This window comes from Drosophila miranda (genome assembly GCF_003369915.1).
Source record: "Drosophila miranda strain MSH22 chromosome Y unlocalized genomic scaffold, D.miranda_PacBio2.1 Contig_Y1_pilon, whole genome shotgun sequence".
Taxonomy (NCBI): Eukaryota; Metazoa; Arthropoda; class Insecta; order Diptera; family Drosophilidae; genus Drosophila; species Drosophila miranda.
The window spans coordinates 33124725-33138105 of record NW_022881603.1 but is presented as its reverse complement, the minus strand read 5'-3'; the positions used below and the strand labels follow the sequence as shown (position 1 = coordinate 33138105).

The 13381-nt window shown below is 41.6% G+C and overlaps 1 protein-coding gene, 1 long non-coding RNA gene and 2 pseudogenes across 2 annotated transcripts; 3 read left to right on the top strand and 1 right to left on the bottom strand.

Annotated features, from left to right (window-relative positions):
* Positions 1–1852: 1852 nt before the first annotated feature.
* On the top strand, positions 1853–2470 carry LOC117191746. Its single transcript, XR_004474060.1, has 2 exons — positions 1853–2020; positions 2098–2470. It is a non-coding gene; the product is annotated as an uncharacterized LOC117191746 (long non-coding RNA).
* A 4406-nt stretch (positions 2471–6876) lies between these two features.
* LOC108158790 (vacuolar protein-sorting-associated protein 25) lies at positions 6877–7812 on the top strand. Its single transcript, XM_017291472.2, has 2 exons — positions 6877–6995; positions 7048–7812. Exons 1-2 carry the CDS (start codon positions 6946–6948, stop codon positions 7520–7522), a joined length of 525 nt encoding a protein of 174 aa, XP_017146961.2. The 5' UTR covers positions 6877–6945; the 3' UTR covers positions 7523–7812.
* Positions 7813–8084: 272 nt separating this feature from the next.
* Positions 8085–9346, bottom strand: LOC108158789 (annotated as a pseudogene).
* An 848-nt stretch (positions 9347–10194) lies between these two features.
* LOC108158787 lies at positions 10195–13063 on the top strand (annotated as a pseudogene).
* The last annotated feature ends 318 nt before the right edge of the window (positions 13064–13381 follow it).

The window sequence follows — 13381 nt, the reverse complement described above, 5'->3', positions numbered from 1 at the left end:
ATGTCTCGCTGCTCTGGTGAGCATAAAAAGATTCAGAGCCTATGTAGAGGGTCAGGAGTTCACTGTAATTACGGATCACGCCTCGCTGAAATGGCTCATGTCTCAAAGTGATTTGAATTCGAGGTTAGCGAGATGGGCTTTAAAGCTGCAAGGTTTCCGGTTCAGTATCCAACACAGAAGAGGGAAGCTGAATGTTGTTCCGGATGCCTTGTCCAGGGTCCCATATGACCAAGTGGCTGAAGTGGATTTCAGCAATGGCTTGCTGGTGGACATTGAGTCAGCTCATTTCAAATCGGGAGAATATTTGGAACTGATGGAGTGAATTAAGAGCAATATGGCTCAACTCCCCGACCTTAAAATAGTTGATTCTCTGATCTATCGGCGATCCGAGCATGTAAAAGGAAACATCCTTAACGACGCGTTTGCTTGGAAGTTGTGGGTACCCAGGGGGATGGTCAAAGAAGTGCTTAAGAGAGCACACGATGATCCGCTGGCTTCCCATGTTGGAGTCCACAAGACACTCGAGCGGATTCGGCGTTATTATTTCTGGCCCGGACTCGTCAATGACGTAAAAGACTACGTGGCAGCCTGCGAGCAATGTAAAATGTCAAAAGCTCCAAACGCTCCGTTACGTCCACCGATGGGAAAAGCGGCCGAGTCGCAAAGGTTCTTCCAGCGTCTCTATATTGATTTCTTAGGTCCGTATCCTAGGTCTCGCAGTGGAAATATAGGAATTTTTATTGTCCTGGACCATTATTCGAAATTTGTTTTCCTCAAGGCTGTAAAAAAATTAAATGCGGATGTTGTGCTGAGGTATTTAGAGGAGGAGTTATTCCATACTTTCGGAGTTCCAGAGGGAATTGTATCTGACAACGGATCGCAATTTCGATCCGAGAAGTTTCAAGGCCTGCTCAGAAGGCATCGAATAACGCACACGCTAACAGCTGTCCACGCTCCCCAAGCCAATGCTTCGGAGCGAGTCAACCGTTCGGTCATCGCTGCCATTCGGTCGTATATTCGCAGTGACCAGAAAGACTGGGATGAGAGTCTTAGCAAAATATGCTGTGCGTTGAGGTCGGCGGTTCACTCAGGGTTAGGATCCAAGCCCTACTATATGGTTTTCGGCCAGCAGATGGTGTCTTCAGGCGCAACGTATTCTTTGCTGAGGAAATTGGGGATGTTAGAGTACAAGGCAGCGACCTTCACACGTGAGGATTCATTGGATATCGTCAGAAAGAGAGCGTGTGAAGTGATGCGGAAGCAATGGGAGCGAAATCGACGGCATTATGACCTGAGGGCACAGGAAGTATCGTACCAGGTGGGGCAGGAAGTGCTACGGCGAAATTTTAAACAAAGCAATTTTCAAGCCGGCTACAACGCTAAGCTAGGGCCAATGTTTCTTAAGGCGCGAGTTAGACGGAAAGTGGGGAACTCGATTTATGAGCTGGAAGATCTGCAAGGAAAGCTCATCGGAAGGTACCACGGGAAGGATATCCGGCAAGTGTAGCTACAAGCCAGTCAGCCTTGTGGATTCCTCAAGGCAGGCAATATCCCCAAGTCTGACTTTGGCAGGGGGGATTTTGTAAGAGGCTTGTAGCTGAGGGCGTAAACTAAATTGACCGCCAACGGCGTTGTATGGGCAGCCAAAGTCTAGCTGCTACAGGGGGTTTTGGAGTCAGGGGCTCTTAAACGGTGCTCTGAAAGGTTGGCTCCCTCTGGGGGTTAGTTAACGCTGATGGCAGGTGAAGAGAAAGAGGAGAAAGCGATGACATTCGAACGTCATCCAGCGGATCCGACCGGTCTCATAGTGGATGGGAGCGTGTCCATCTTCCTTTTGGAATTCGGATGTCGAGCGACCAACATCGCCCCGAACAGGCTCAGCAAAAATCATTAATGAAAAAGTTCCAAAGTCAAGAAAAGAATATTGTCAAAGCGCGAGTGGTATCCAGCAGCAGCAAAGCAAAAGTCGCGGGACTACGATAACTGAAGCTAGGTCGGCCACTGGGGCCAAGATTGACGGGTAAGAGGAACAAAAAGTGGGTTACCACAGATCTTTCGGGGCCGAATACGTTAGACGGTTCTTTCTCCCTGCACTAGATTTGGCGCCTAGCAATTTGGGCTGGCGAAGCAGCGGCGCTCCAAGCAGCTGATCTGTCGCAGCACAGAGCGAGGGAGCAGAGACGCAGAAAAAATTCAGAGAGGCTCGACCTTCGCGGGCAGCCGGATCGACGTCGGTGAGGCGGCGGCCACAAAGCGGGACGGTCGATAATCCGCGATAGCGGAAAGTTCAGCACCGGCGAAATACGAACGGAGAAAAAGGAGGAAAATAGCGCAAATCCTACCTAAACGTGCCGTATGGCAAATACAGTTAACAAGGCCCAATTAAGATCCGCAGCACATAGGGAAGGAAAGAGTTAGTGTGTTGTTGGAGTTCAATACTCAGAGCTGCAAGGGTAATGCCCCAAAAAAATAAAGAGGGCGAGCGGAGCCAAAGGTGATGCGAGCATAGGCAGAGAGTGAAAGCGGGGGAGAGAGAGAACACGCAAGCAGCAAAGGCAGAGCCCAATAGGAGAGCAAGCGAGCTATAAAAACGCTCGCCAGCACCGGATCCGAAGGGGGCTGGCGATAAGGCGAGAGAAGTAACATAAGTTAATATAAGAGTAAGCAGAATATTACCGAGCAGCAGAACAGCTATTTAAGTTTACATACATATACATAAAAAAAGAAATGCAGAAATGAAGAACAGCAGTGAGGGAGCATAGAGTAGGAAAAGAAGGGCAAGAGGAAGAGTGAATATGAAACTAAAACAAATCCATTAATAGATAACCTTCCATGCACAGATCAAAACAAAAAAAATAACAAGAACCAATATGTTTATAACCGAAATGCAATAATAATACACCCGAACCCAAAATATCATATTAACCACAGTTTTGCAGCAACCATCAGAAAGCGCTTTCGACGGTGGATCCGCAGTAAAAGGGAGTTTATTTACTAGGTATTTGATTACAATCATTTGGGCATGGAAGAAATTGTCTATGGGTGTTCCGACCAAATTGCCTCACCGTTTCGTAGCCCGTAAGAATCAACATTTATATTCTATCTTTAAATTTTAATCTTTACCATTGCACATTTATTCAAATACTAGTTTATAAGTTTACCTGATCCTAGTTCAAGGGAACCAGGCCCAGGTAGCCTATGGGAGGGAACATATACCCCGTATTTTTATGTATAATTTAGTTCCAATAAATATCATTATAATGTTTAACTAAACCCTTCTTATGATCTCCCCTTCCAAGCCCCTGTAGCGCGTGTCGGACACCAAGGGGTCATGGCCGACAGATAGATGTATGGAATGGCATGACCAAGGTAGGGTGGGCAAGGGGTCCTCGAAACAGCTGAGGATCGTCCGTCTGTCTTTTAGGTAATCGTCCGTGTTATGTGGTCATTTGTAGTGAACTCTGTCCGGTGAGGTGTATGGCTTGTTTTTTTCTTGCACGTTAAATTTAAAATAAAGAAAGTAAATGGCCTCGGACTATGACAATAAAACAACTCCACCCCCTTGCTGACGAGCCAGCAGCCGGAACCAATACGTGCCGGTCATAGCCGAGTAATACCATCTAGCCCAAGTACTCGTTACCCATTACATCATCAATATAGATGTTTTAAGCACGCACACATGAAGCCATTTATTTTGTATTTTTTTGAAGAGAACTCTTAATTGCTTTATTATTTATATAATACCTATATACTGGAAGATAAATAAATCGAATGCAATGCTATGTAAATGACTTGGATATTAAATGGCAGGCATACGGCGGGAAAACGTAAGACAACATACAAAAGAATACCTATCTAGCAAAGAAAGATTTCAACCAAACCTCACTTGTTAACTAGGAACTAACTGTAAAGCTCTTTAAACATTAGCTAACTAATACACATACTCTAAACGGTAGGGTACTATCAAGAGAAACCTTCGCTCCCTAGAGAATTTCACGCATGTGTACAAAAAAAAAACAAATAAAATAAAGTGCAAAACCAAAAGATAACTATATACATATATGTTGTATCTACCATGCTAAGGATCTCCTCCTAACTCTATCCCCATTAGACCCGATCCCACAGCAACAGGAAACCTTTTTCCCTACTACAGAAAGAAAATAAATAAATGTATTACGATAGTTAATGGCAAGGCACACACACAGAGGATAAAGATAGTTATTAAGCACCCACATCATGCAAATTGTATAAGCAAAACCAAATTAACGTAAATCAGCTAATAACATAAAACTCAAATTAGTGTAAATGATTTCAAACCTATAGAATGCCGCGCAGGTCTGATTGAACACAAGTAAAGGACTCTAGAAAAAGACCCTAACTGAACAGAAAAAATATATTGAATGTATTGCGCCTGCTAGTACTTAACGTATATTAAACAAGAATATATTGCAGATACAATTAAATATATATATATATACGTGTGAGTACTTTGATTATCCACCAAAATGCAAAAAAAAATTTTTTTCTCTACATGTTTACTTTCTTTGAGAAACCGGACTACAAACGTTTGAAATAAACCAAAGCAAGACACCACACCCCATCAAACTGTATGAAAAAGCCCGAGGAAATGTTTATGTACACAATTTTTTCTATTTAAGACCAATTAAAAAATTTCATTTTAATGTAAATGGAAAATCCGAGTTCTAATTCGGTTGGGCCGGGACTGAGTAAAAATGAAACGTAATGGATTCTATTCCAGCAACTGCCAGAATAAATTATTAGATACAGTTTCGGTTAAGTGGGCCGTTAAATTTTTTGAATCATCTTTTAAATATTTGTTCAGCGCTGCCCATCTATGCGGACTGCGAACTGGTCGCAAATGCATACAGGGTTCCCTTTTGCGGACTTGAATATAGAAATTTCGATACGCAGGTTTTTTTATTTTTCGCTCTCAATTCGTACTTTCGTACGTCATTTATTCCAATGGATTGCATTTAAATCATTTTCGCTCATTCACGCTTGAGTTTTGTGGGACTTTTTTGGGATTTCCTCTGGAATTTGTTGCATACCCTGGGAAAATACCCTATTCCAGAACTGAGAAAATGTTTGTCATCTAATGCACCAATAAGGCCAAAACTAGTCTCTGTTTTAAAGGTATTTAAACGATATTTTTAAGGTAGTGTTCTTCTTACAGAAACCAAGTATCGGTTTCGGGATCGAGATATATTTACAAGACCCTAACCATATGCATGATTATTGTGGACGTTGACATGCAATGACTGCATCTTTCAAGAGGCGATGCAGTTACTGCACCGTCAAGTGGCCCGTGTGACACCAGCAGAAGGCTGTTACGCGCGGATCCCAGGCAAAACGCAGCCCTCCTCCCGCCCAACCGACCGAGGGGCGCTGCCGCATGACGCGCGGTGCGTAGCCGAACCAAACGCGAACATGCAAGAAAGATAGCTGTTAGAATAACATTCGAGGAAAATTAGTACTAAACTTACTAAGAAACTAAGCATGCAATCAAAGTACAAATACCACTACAGTTACTAATTAATAGAAAGGTGTGTAAGGATTAATAATTTAATAAGAGGAAGAGAATTAGTGGTGGATATAATATGGTAGAGGGAATTATAATCCGAGCATAAGACCCTAAACGGTTCATGCAAGGAATAATTCGATCTACAAAGTGGAAGGAACAACGGTATAAAATTTCTAGTCAGTCTAATAGGAATCGTGAAGTTTATGCGGCTCAACAGATCAGGGCTGTCTATGTCACCCCTGATCAAGTTGTGCATAAATATCACACCAAGCATTTTTCTACGGTTAACTAAGGATGGGAGGTTTACTAATAGTAGTCTACTAGAGTAAGATGGGAGTCTTACATCTCATATTATAAATTTGAGATAATTTCTTTATTAATTACATTTTAGAACAGCTTGGAAAACAGTATCTTTATAAAATATTAACGAAATAGGGTACTCACATGCCCATACTCTGGTTGACGTGACATTTCAAACTCAGTTACGGTGCCACTATTTTTTTTGTTTAACTATTTTGTTTAAGCCATAGTTCAGTCAAAATACAATAAAAGCAAGGACTAAAAACTAGACAATCTTGAAGAAAATTGATTCATCAACGGTCTAAAATTATGTGGGCAGAACTAAAGGTTTTAGTTAGCCAGAATTATTCAACGGAATATCAAAATTGAGCAAAAGGAACGATTTTTCTCTTACGTCTTATTAGGTTTTTCTTTTTATTTTACCTTCTTCACTAAAACATTTTTTTAGACTAAATCCAACAAAAGCAAGAGTTAAAAATCAACCAGACAAGTGGAAAATGGGTTCATTAATTGTATAAAATTATGTGGGTATAGCTGGGCGTTCTTTATAGCTAGTAATATTCGACGGAATATCAAAATAAAGCAATATGAACGACTATCCTCTTCGTTTGTTTTGTTTGCCCATTTTCGCTAAAACGATTTTTTTGTTTGACCTATTTCGATAAAACCTTTTTTACGCAAAATCCAATAAAAGCAAGTATTAAGAATAAGACAGTTAAATAGAAAAATGATTCATCAATCGTATAAATATATGTGGGCAGAACTAAGGGTTCTATCTAGCTAGTAATATTCGACGGAACATCAAAATCTAGCAATACGCTTTCCAATCCTGGACGCAGAACGATTAACCTATTATAAACCAAGGGGGTGTTTCAATTTTCCACCGAAAATAAGGAAAATTTAAAAATGTTAGCGCAGTTCAGGTGAAAGATATCGTAGTTATTTTTTAAGTTCAGAAGAAAGACGGGATGAATCTACAAGAAGAATTCACAATCGTGAATATTCTCCGCCATTTACCTCAAGTAGTTCAACTATTTAAAAAGAGGGGGCTATATCAACAGCTGTTTGAGATTGTTCATTAAATTAAGTTAAAATAAACAAATATGACTGAATTCCAATGGCCCTGGGAGTACACATTTCCACCGTTCTTCACGTAAGGCAATTTACAAATACTTGAATCATGTATTATTAAACTTTCCCGACAGTTTGCAGCCGCACGAAGAAACCAGACAGAAGCAGTTGAAGGTCTGGACGGATCTCTTTCTCAAATACCTCAAGCAAACGAATAAGTTTTCACTCAGCATCAACGAACAGAGCTTGCCACTATTCCACAATGAGTCAATTCAGCGACGCCTTTCGCCGGAGCTCATACTAGTGATACTGGAGCAACTGCAGCGGAGTGGGCATGCAACTGCTTTGGACAAACGCCGCCAGGAGTGGCAAGTGTATTGGTACACGCTGGAGGCGTATGGGAACATGGTATACGATTGGATACAGGAGACGGGCCAGACCAACAGCATTTGCACCCTGTACGAAATAGCTTCTGGCGAGAGCACCACTCAGATGGATTTCCACGGCGTGGATGAGTCAGTGCTCCTAAATGCACTACGACTGCTGGAAGAGAAGGGCAGATGTGAGCTAATTGAGATAGATGGTAGCCATGGTGTCAAATTATTCTAAGTGTTTTGGTTGCTTTGTAAATGTATTCTCTCGACTGTGGCTTTTAAAATGAACAAAGAAGAAAGCGGTCCCATAAAGAATGTTCATAAATGTAATATGTACCTATATTTTAAAGTAATATCAATAGACTAGTCAATATATGTTAGCCATATCCATCTGAAGATATACTGTCACAGGAAGTTCTTTTCAGCTTACTGCTTTCTTAAAAGAATTTCCATCGCAATTTTTAAAGCATATATAAATGTATCGAGATGAATGAATGCACTTTCTATAAAAGTGGACACAAACAGTTTCAATTTGGCTATAAAAATCATCAGCTTTCTGAAGGACAATGCCGAGCAGAGTTGGCAACTCCAATTTGGACACTTTTAATGCAATTCTGCAGTGCATTATACCGAGCCTGGGCAGCTAATATTAGCTGCTGCATACCGGTAAAAACTCCGATTTCCATCGTATTCCCGGCGCACCCGCCGTGAGCGCATTGCAAGTGTCTGTGGAGGATCTCAATATGGTTTCACGTTGAACGAAACGCATCTAGACCAGCTGAAGTTTCTGGTCGACGAAAGCTTCCTTGAGAAGTAGTAAACTTTATTGTAAAGATTCGTTTGTAATTGATTGTTATAAACACGATTGTTAAGAAAATGCCTTGGTATGTGCTAAATACTATAATATTGATATAATTTAGATCCAACTATTCGAGTGCTGACTAGTGAGGATTGACAGTGTTAATCCTCTTTCGTTAGATGTGTGAGAACCGGCTCCCAGTTGATGCCATCGTGAGGCAGCTCTCTGTGCACAAACGGTGATAACCACCCCAAGTACATGCGCCTGCCGAAAATCATTTCCATGTTAGCCCGCATCCCGAGGTCGTAGTTGCGACTGCGGCGCTCCTTTGCCACCGAACCCAATTTTAATATAGGCCAGTGGTAGACTAGTAGTAGACTAGTGGATATACCGAAGGCCAGCCAAGTGAGTAGGTATGTAAGTAAATAAAAGCTTTCCCAGCTGGGGCTCAGAGTGAGGCTCACAGCGGGCACAAACACTGTGATCATGGTGAATGGCCTATAATAGAAGTCGAAATGGACATTCCACTGATAGATGCCGCCCAGGATGCCCGCAACGAAAGACCCAATCATCAGATACAGTAGAAAGTAGACGAAATAGCTGTAATTGTGATGTCCAATGCAACAGCAGGTAAAGCGGCAATGATGGTCCCGCTTTAACACACACACGTTACAGACCTCACAGTGCCAGGACCGGGGTGGCACTAGCGCCTGGCACTCGTTGCACATATGCCAACGGACTCGCAGATCGGGATCTAGAGGCGGCTTCAGAAGCTCCACTAAAAGGCAAACTTTGAAATCGCATTTGGAGCAGCAAGATTGTACTTACTTCTAATTGTGGTGTCCACCAGCATGCAGGCGAAGAAAATTCGCGGCGGTGTTAAATTTCAGAAATTGAGCGGCCACCCAAATCACCGTGTACCAGAAGCTGCCGACTCCAAACAACTCCGGCAGCACAAGAGTCATATGGAAGACATATGTGACGGGGATAAACACCACCAACAGTAGTAAGCACGACAAATCAGCGAAGCATCGCGGTCGAACCCGGTCCCATGAACGCAAAATCATTTCATTTCCGTTATTTTCGCCCCCACGGTTTGTTTTGACAAATAAGTGATGAACCAATAAGAAGGTTCATCTATACTAGTTCGTTTCACTGCTCTAAATATAATGGGAGTTGACAGAGACATATTGTTTCGGGTGACAATGGTGCACTTCAAATTTAAACTAAAATGTAAACTAACAACTAAATGACTTTCCACACTGGCAGTTACTAATTTTGATTAATGGAGCATCAGTGAACAAAAACTAGTTCAAGTTCGAGCTAGTTTTAACTCAGTTACACTGCCGCGCGTTTTATATTTTAATCGAAATTAACACAATTCCACTGTATGAGTGTTTTCATGGGTAGGAAGAACTCACATCCTTTTTTCTATATTTTCCATAATTTGTTAATTGCTTTCCATAATGTCTTAAAAAACAAACCAGCTGTTTTCGTAACGCAAGACGTAATAACACAGCGAGACGTATGCCCACTGGAGTAACGCACAGTTCGTTAAAATTTGTATTTACTCTTTTCCATAGCCATATTTTTATCTTTAGAGTTTTTTTTGCTGTCTCTCTCTCTCTGTTCTTAGTAGCTAAGCCAATAACGCAATTGTGAAACCCTAGTGTAAACAGGGTATGGGCGATCTTTTTACCTAGTAATATTCGACGGAATAGAACGGAATTTCGCTATAATCTTTTTTTACGCAAAATACAATGCTGACGTTAATAGCATCTTCTGGGTGTATTTTGAACGGGTGTACTCAGCGGCTGCTAACATATTAAGTCGAAAACGTAATAGACTTTCACCTGTGCGACTAAGCCGCATTTTGGTTTTTGCAAAGCATTGACAAATAGTAATTATTTGAAATATTAGTTATATATGATGATATCTACAGTGATATGTAAAAGACTGCTATGAAAGCATAATCATTTCTTTTATGTTAAATATTGTTTCGTTTAGTCCTATGATATGTAAAAGACTGCTATGAAAGCTCAAGTTTAATTTTTCCTTTGTTGAATATTCGGTTTTATAATCAAATGGGAAAGTTTTGAAACATCGGTCATACAACGATGCATCGAAGAATAAATCCGATGTATCAATCCAACATCGATGTTTGATTTTGACAACATCGATGGACATGGACATCGATGTTTTCATTCAAATTTACATCATTAGTCTATACGACGAAAATGACAAGGTTGTCCAGCTGAGTGTGGGAATCTTCAACGAGACCGTCTTGGAGCAGAATCACGGCTCTCTGGTGGAATTCTACAACACCTATTGCGGGCACTGTAGGCGCTTCGCTCCCATCTACAAGCAGGTGGCCGAGCAGTTGCATTCCTGGCAGGATGTGGTCATAGTCGGTGCCATTGACTGCGCGACAGAGGAGAACAATGGTATCTGTCGGACCTACGAGGTCATGGGCTATCCCACGCTTCGCTACATGGGTCCGAGTTTCCAGCCGAGTGCCAAGAACTACGGACAGGATCTCAACTCGCAGGATCCAGCCGAGATTCGTGGCTTGTTGGCGAGCATACTGGTCGCCGATAATCTAACAAGCAGCATAAACAATAAAACAAAACAGCGTAAACAACAACACCTACTGGCCAAATTTCCATTATGTCACGGAAAACGACTCAAACTCTACCATCTTCGAGGGACTGAGTAGCCAACGCGAGTTTGTGGCACTTGTCTACGAGCCAGAGAACTCCACAGTGTGCATTGAAACGGCCCTGTTCCTTCTACAGTGGCCCTCTCTGCAGGTGCGCCGTGTGAGCGATCTGGCGGCGGCTTCCAAATTTAAAATTGATCCCACCAGTCATCAATTGTCAATTGTGGATCGCAAGGGTGAGATCACACCCTACACACCGGCGGAACAAACTGGTCCAGCATATTCCGAGACCATTCAGACTGCACTGCGCAAGAAGAACATAACACCGAGGCCTGAGAAGGCTGAGATCCAGCATGCTCCGGTTGCAGCTATTGCAGCTGAGAATAATGAAATCCTCGAGGAAGTTCATCGCCACAAGCATTTAGTTTATCAGGCAGATCTCGAGGAGGCCATCCGTACAGTACTGCACAACGAGGTGCCCAAGGTTAACGAGATCGGAGGTGAACGTCTACTTGCCCTCCAACGTTTCTTGGGCGTGCTGCAACGCTACAATCCTTTGGGATTCAATGGACACCAGCTGCTGTCTAAGCTCAAGGACTATGTGGTGCAGTTTAATCAAGAGCTGACAGGCAAACAGTTCGAGCAAGAACTGCAGCGACTTGAGGGGCAACTGGGTCCTATCTACTCCTCCACGCATTTCGTCGGGTGCACTGGCTCCAGTCCACATCTTAGGGGCTTCAGCTGCTCTCTATGGACCTTGTTCCATTTCATGACAGTGCTGGCGGCCGAGAACGAGGACTCGCAGGATCCCCTCGAAGTGTTGCAGGCCATGCACGGCTACATCAAGAACTTCTTTGGCTGCTCCGAATGTGCTGATCATTTCCAGGTGAATCACCCGTACCTCTAAGCGATCAAGTGTACGTGCTAATGACCACTATATCGCTGATTGAGTTAAAGCTCTTCCTTTGAGATCAGGGACAAGCAGAGAGGCAGGCCTAGGGGGTAGAGTAGTTGATTACACGGTAGAAGATTGACGCGCTGACAATAGAGTTTTTCCATACGATATTTTTTTTTTTTTTTTTAGAAAGTATTTTTTTAACTTTTGCTGGCTACGCTACTGTTATAGGTATTGGTGTTTGTTAATTGCAGCGTCATTCAAATAATTAAGTTTATGGATCAGCAACTCCGGCATCAGCTCGGCTAGGAAGTGGCGTATTCTTCAATCCATTTACTAATTAAATAATCACGGAATTTTTTGGACTCTGTTGTATAATTCCGACGTCTACCTTATCTACGGTTAGTCACCACAAGAATCAATGCATAGGGAAAACCGGTTTCTATACAATATCATCTACTACAGAGAGTGCTATTACTCTCCGCAGAAAACTTCCCCATTTCGCAGTTAGAAAAATCATTGCAAAACCGAATCAAACAAATGTGTTTGTTTTGATACCCGAAAAGGGTACCACATAAAGGATATACGTATGTATCAGCATTAACAACCATGTCGATATCCCCATATCCGTCTGTCTGTTTGGTGGATCGGTGGAAGTGTATCACAATCTTCGTTCATGAACGAACGAACAAAGATGAACTATTCATGGAAGTGAACGAACTGAATAAGTTCATCTTATTCGTTCTTTTTCGTTCATCGTTCTTTTTTGTTCATCGTTCTTTTTTGTTCATCGTTCTTTTTTGTTCATCTGTCGTTCTTTTTTGTTCATCGTTCGTTTTTGTTCCTCATGTTCGCTATGTTTGAGCTGGTATGGCAGCTCTTTTTGTTTTGCTCATTTCGTTTTGTTCGCTATTTTTGAGTTGGTATGGCAGCTCTTTTCACATTTTGTTGTGGCGGACTCTGGCAAGAAACACTAGTAGTCAATGGAACGTTTATTTACTTGGAATGTACGTGCATACATTCATAAGTGGGCCTCTCTTCCCCAACTGTGCCAACAGCTGCGCTTTTGTGACGTTCATATACATACATATACAGCTATTGGATAACTTGTTTTATATCTGTTGTGCAGGCAATGGCCTCAAGATATGGAAGATATGGAGTAGTGTTGGGTAAACATCGTTCAATTTACTGAATAAGTTCGTTCGTTCATTTTTATGCAGTGAACTAAGTCGTTCTTTTAGTTCGTTCCTTTTTGTTCATCTTATTCGTTCTTTTTCGTTCATCGTTCTTTTTAGTTCATCGTTCTTTTCCGTTCGTTCTTTTTTGTTCATCGTTCTTTTTTTTCATTGTCCCTTTAGTTCGTTCTTTTTTGTTCTTTGGCCTGTTTTGTTGATCGGTCTTTTTGTTCTTAGTTCAATTTTAAAGTCTCATATCTAGTTTTAAGCTTATATGTAAATAATGCACTACAATTCATTGACGTTTTAACTTCTTAAATTTATTTTAATTCGTACTTAGTACTTGATATCGTTAGGACACAACCAACAGTTTCAATTAAGTATCTCGTTTATGTTTTAGAAGTCGGGGCTGAAAAACAATAATCAATTTTACTTACATATGTTGTCCATTATAATTTTAAAACCTATAAAATACACACCATTTTTAAGTATTTCACATATTATTATGTAAAAACATAAGGCTTTCAGCCTTATTGGGCGTCAAAAGCGTTCGTCTTTTGCGGACT

Coding starts and splice junctions, on each gene's coding strand:
- LOC108158790 (XM_017291472.2), top strand. CDS start 6,946: ATGACTGAATTCCAATGGCCCTGGGAGTACACATTTCCACCGTTCTTC. Junction 6,996..7,047: donor ACATTTCCACCGTTCTTCAC/GTAAGGCAATTT, acceptor CTTTCCCGACAG/TTTGCAGCCGCACGAAGAAA.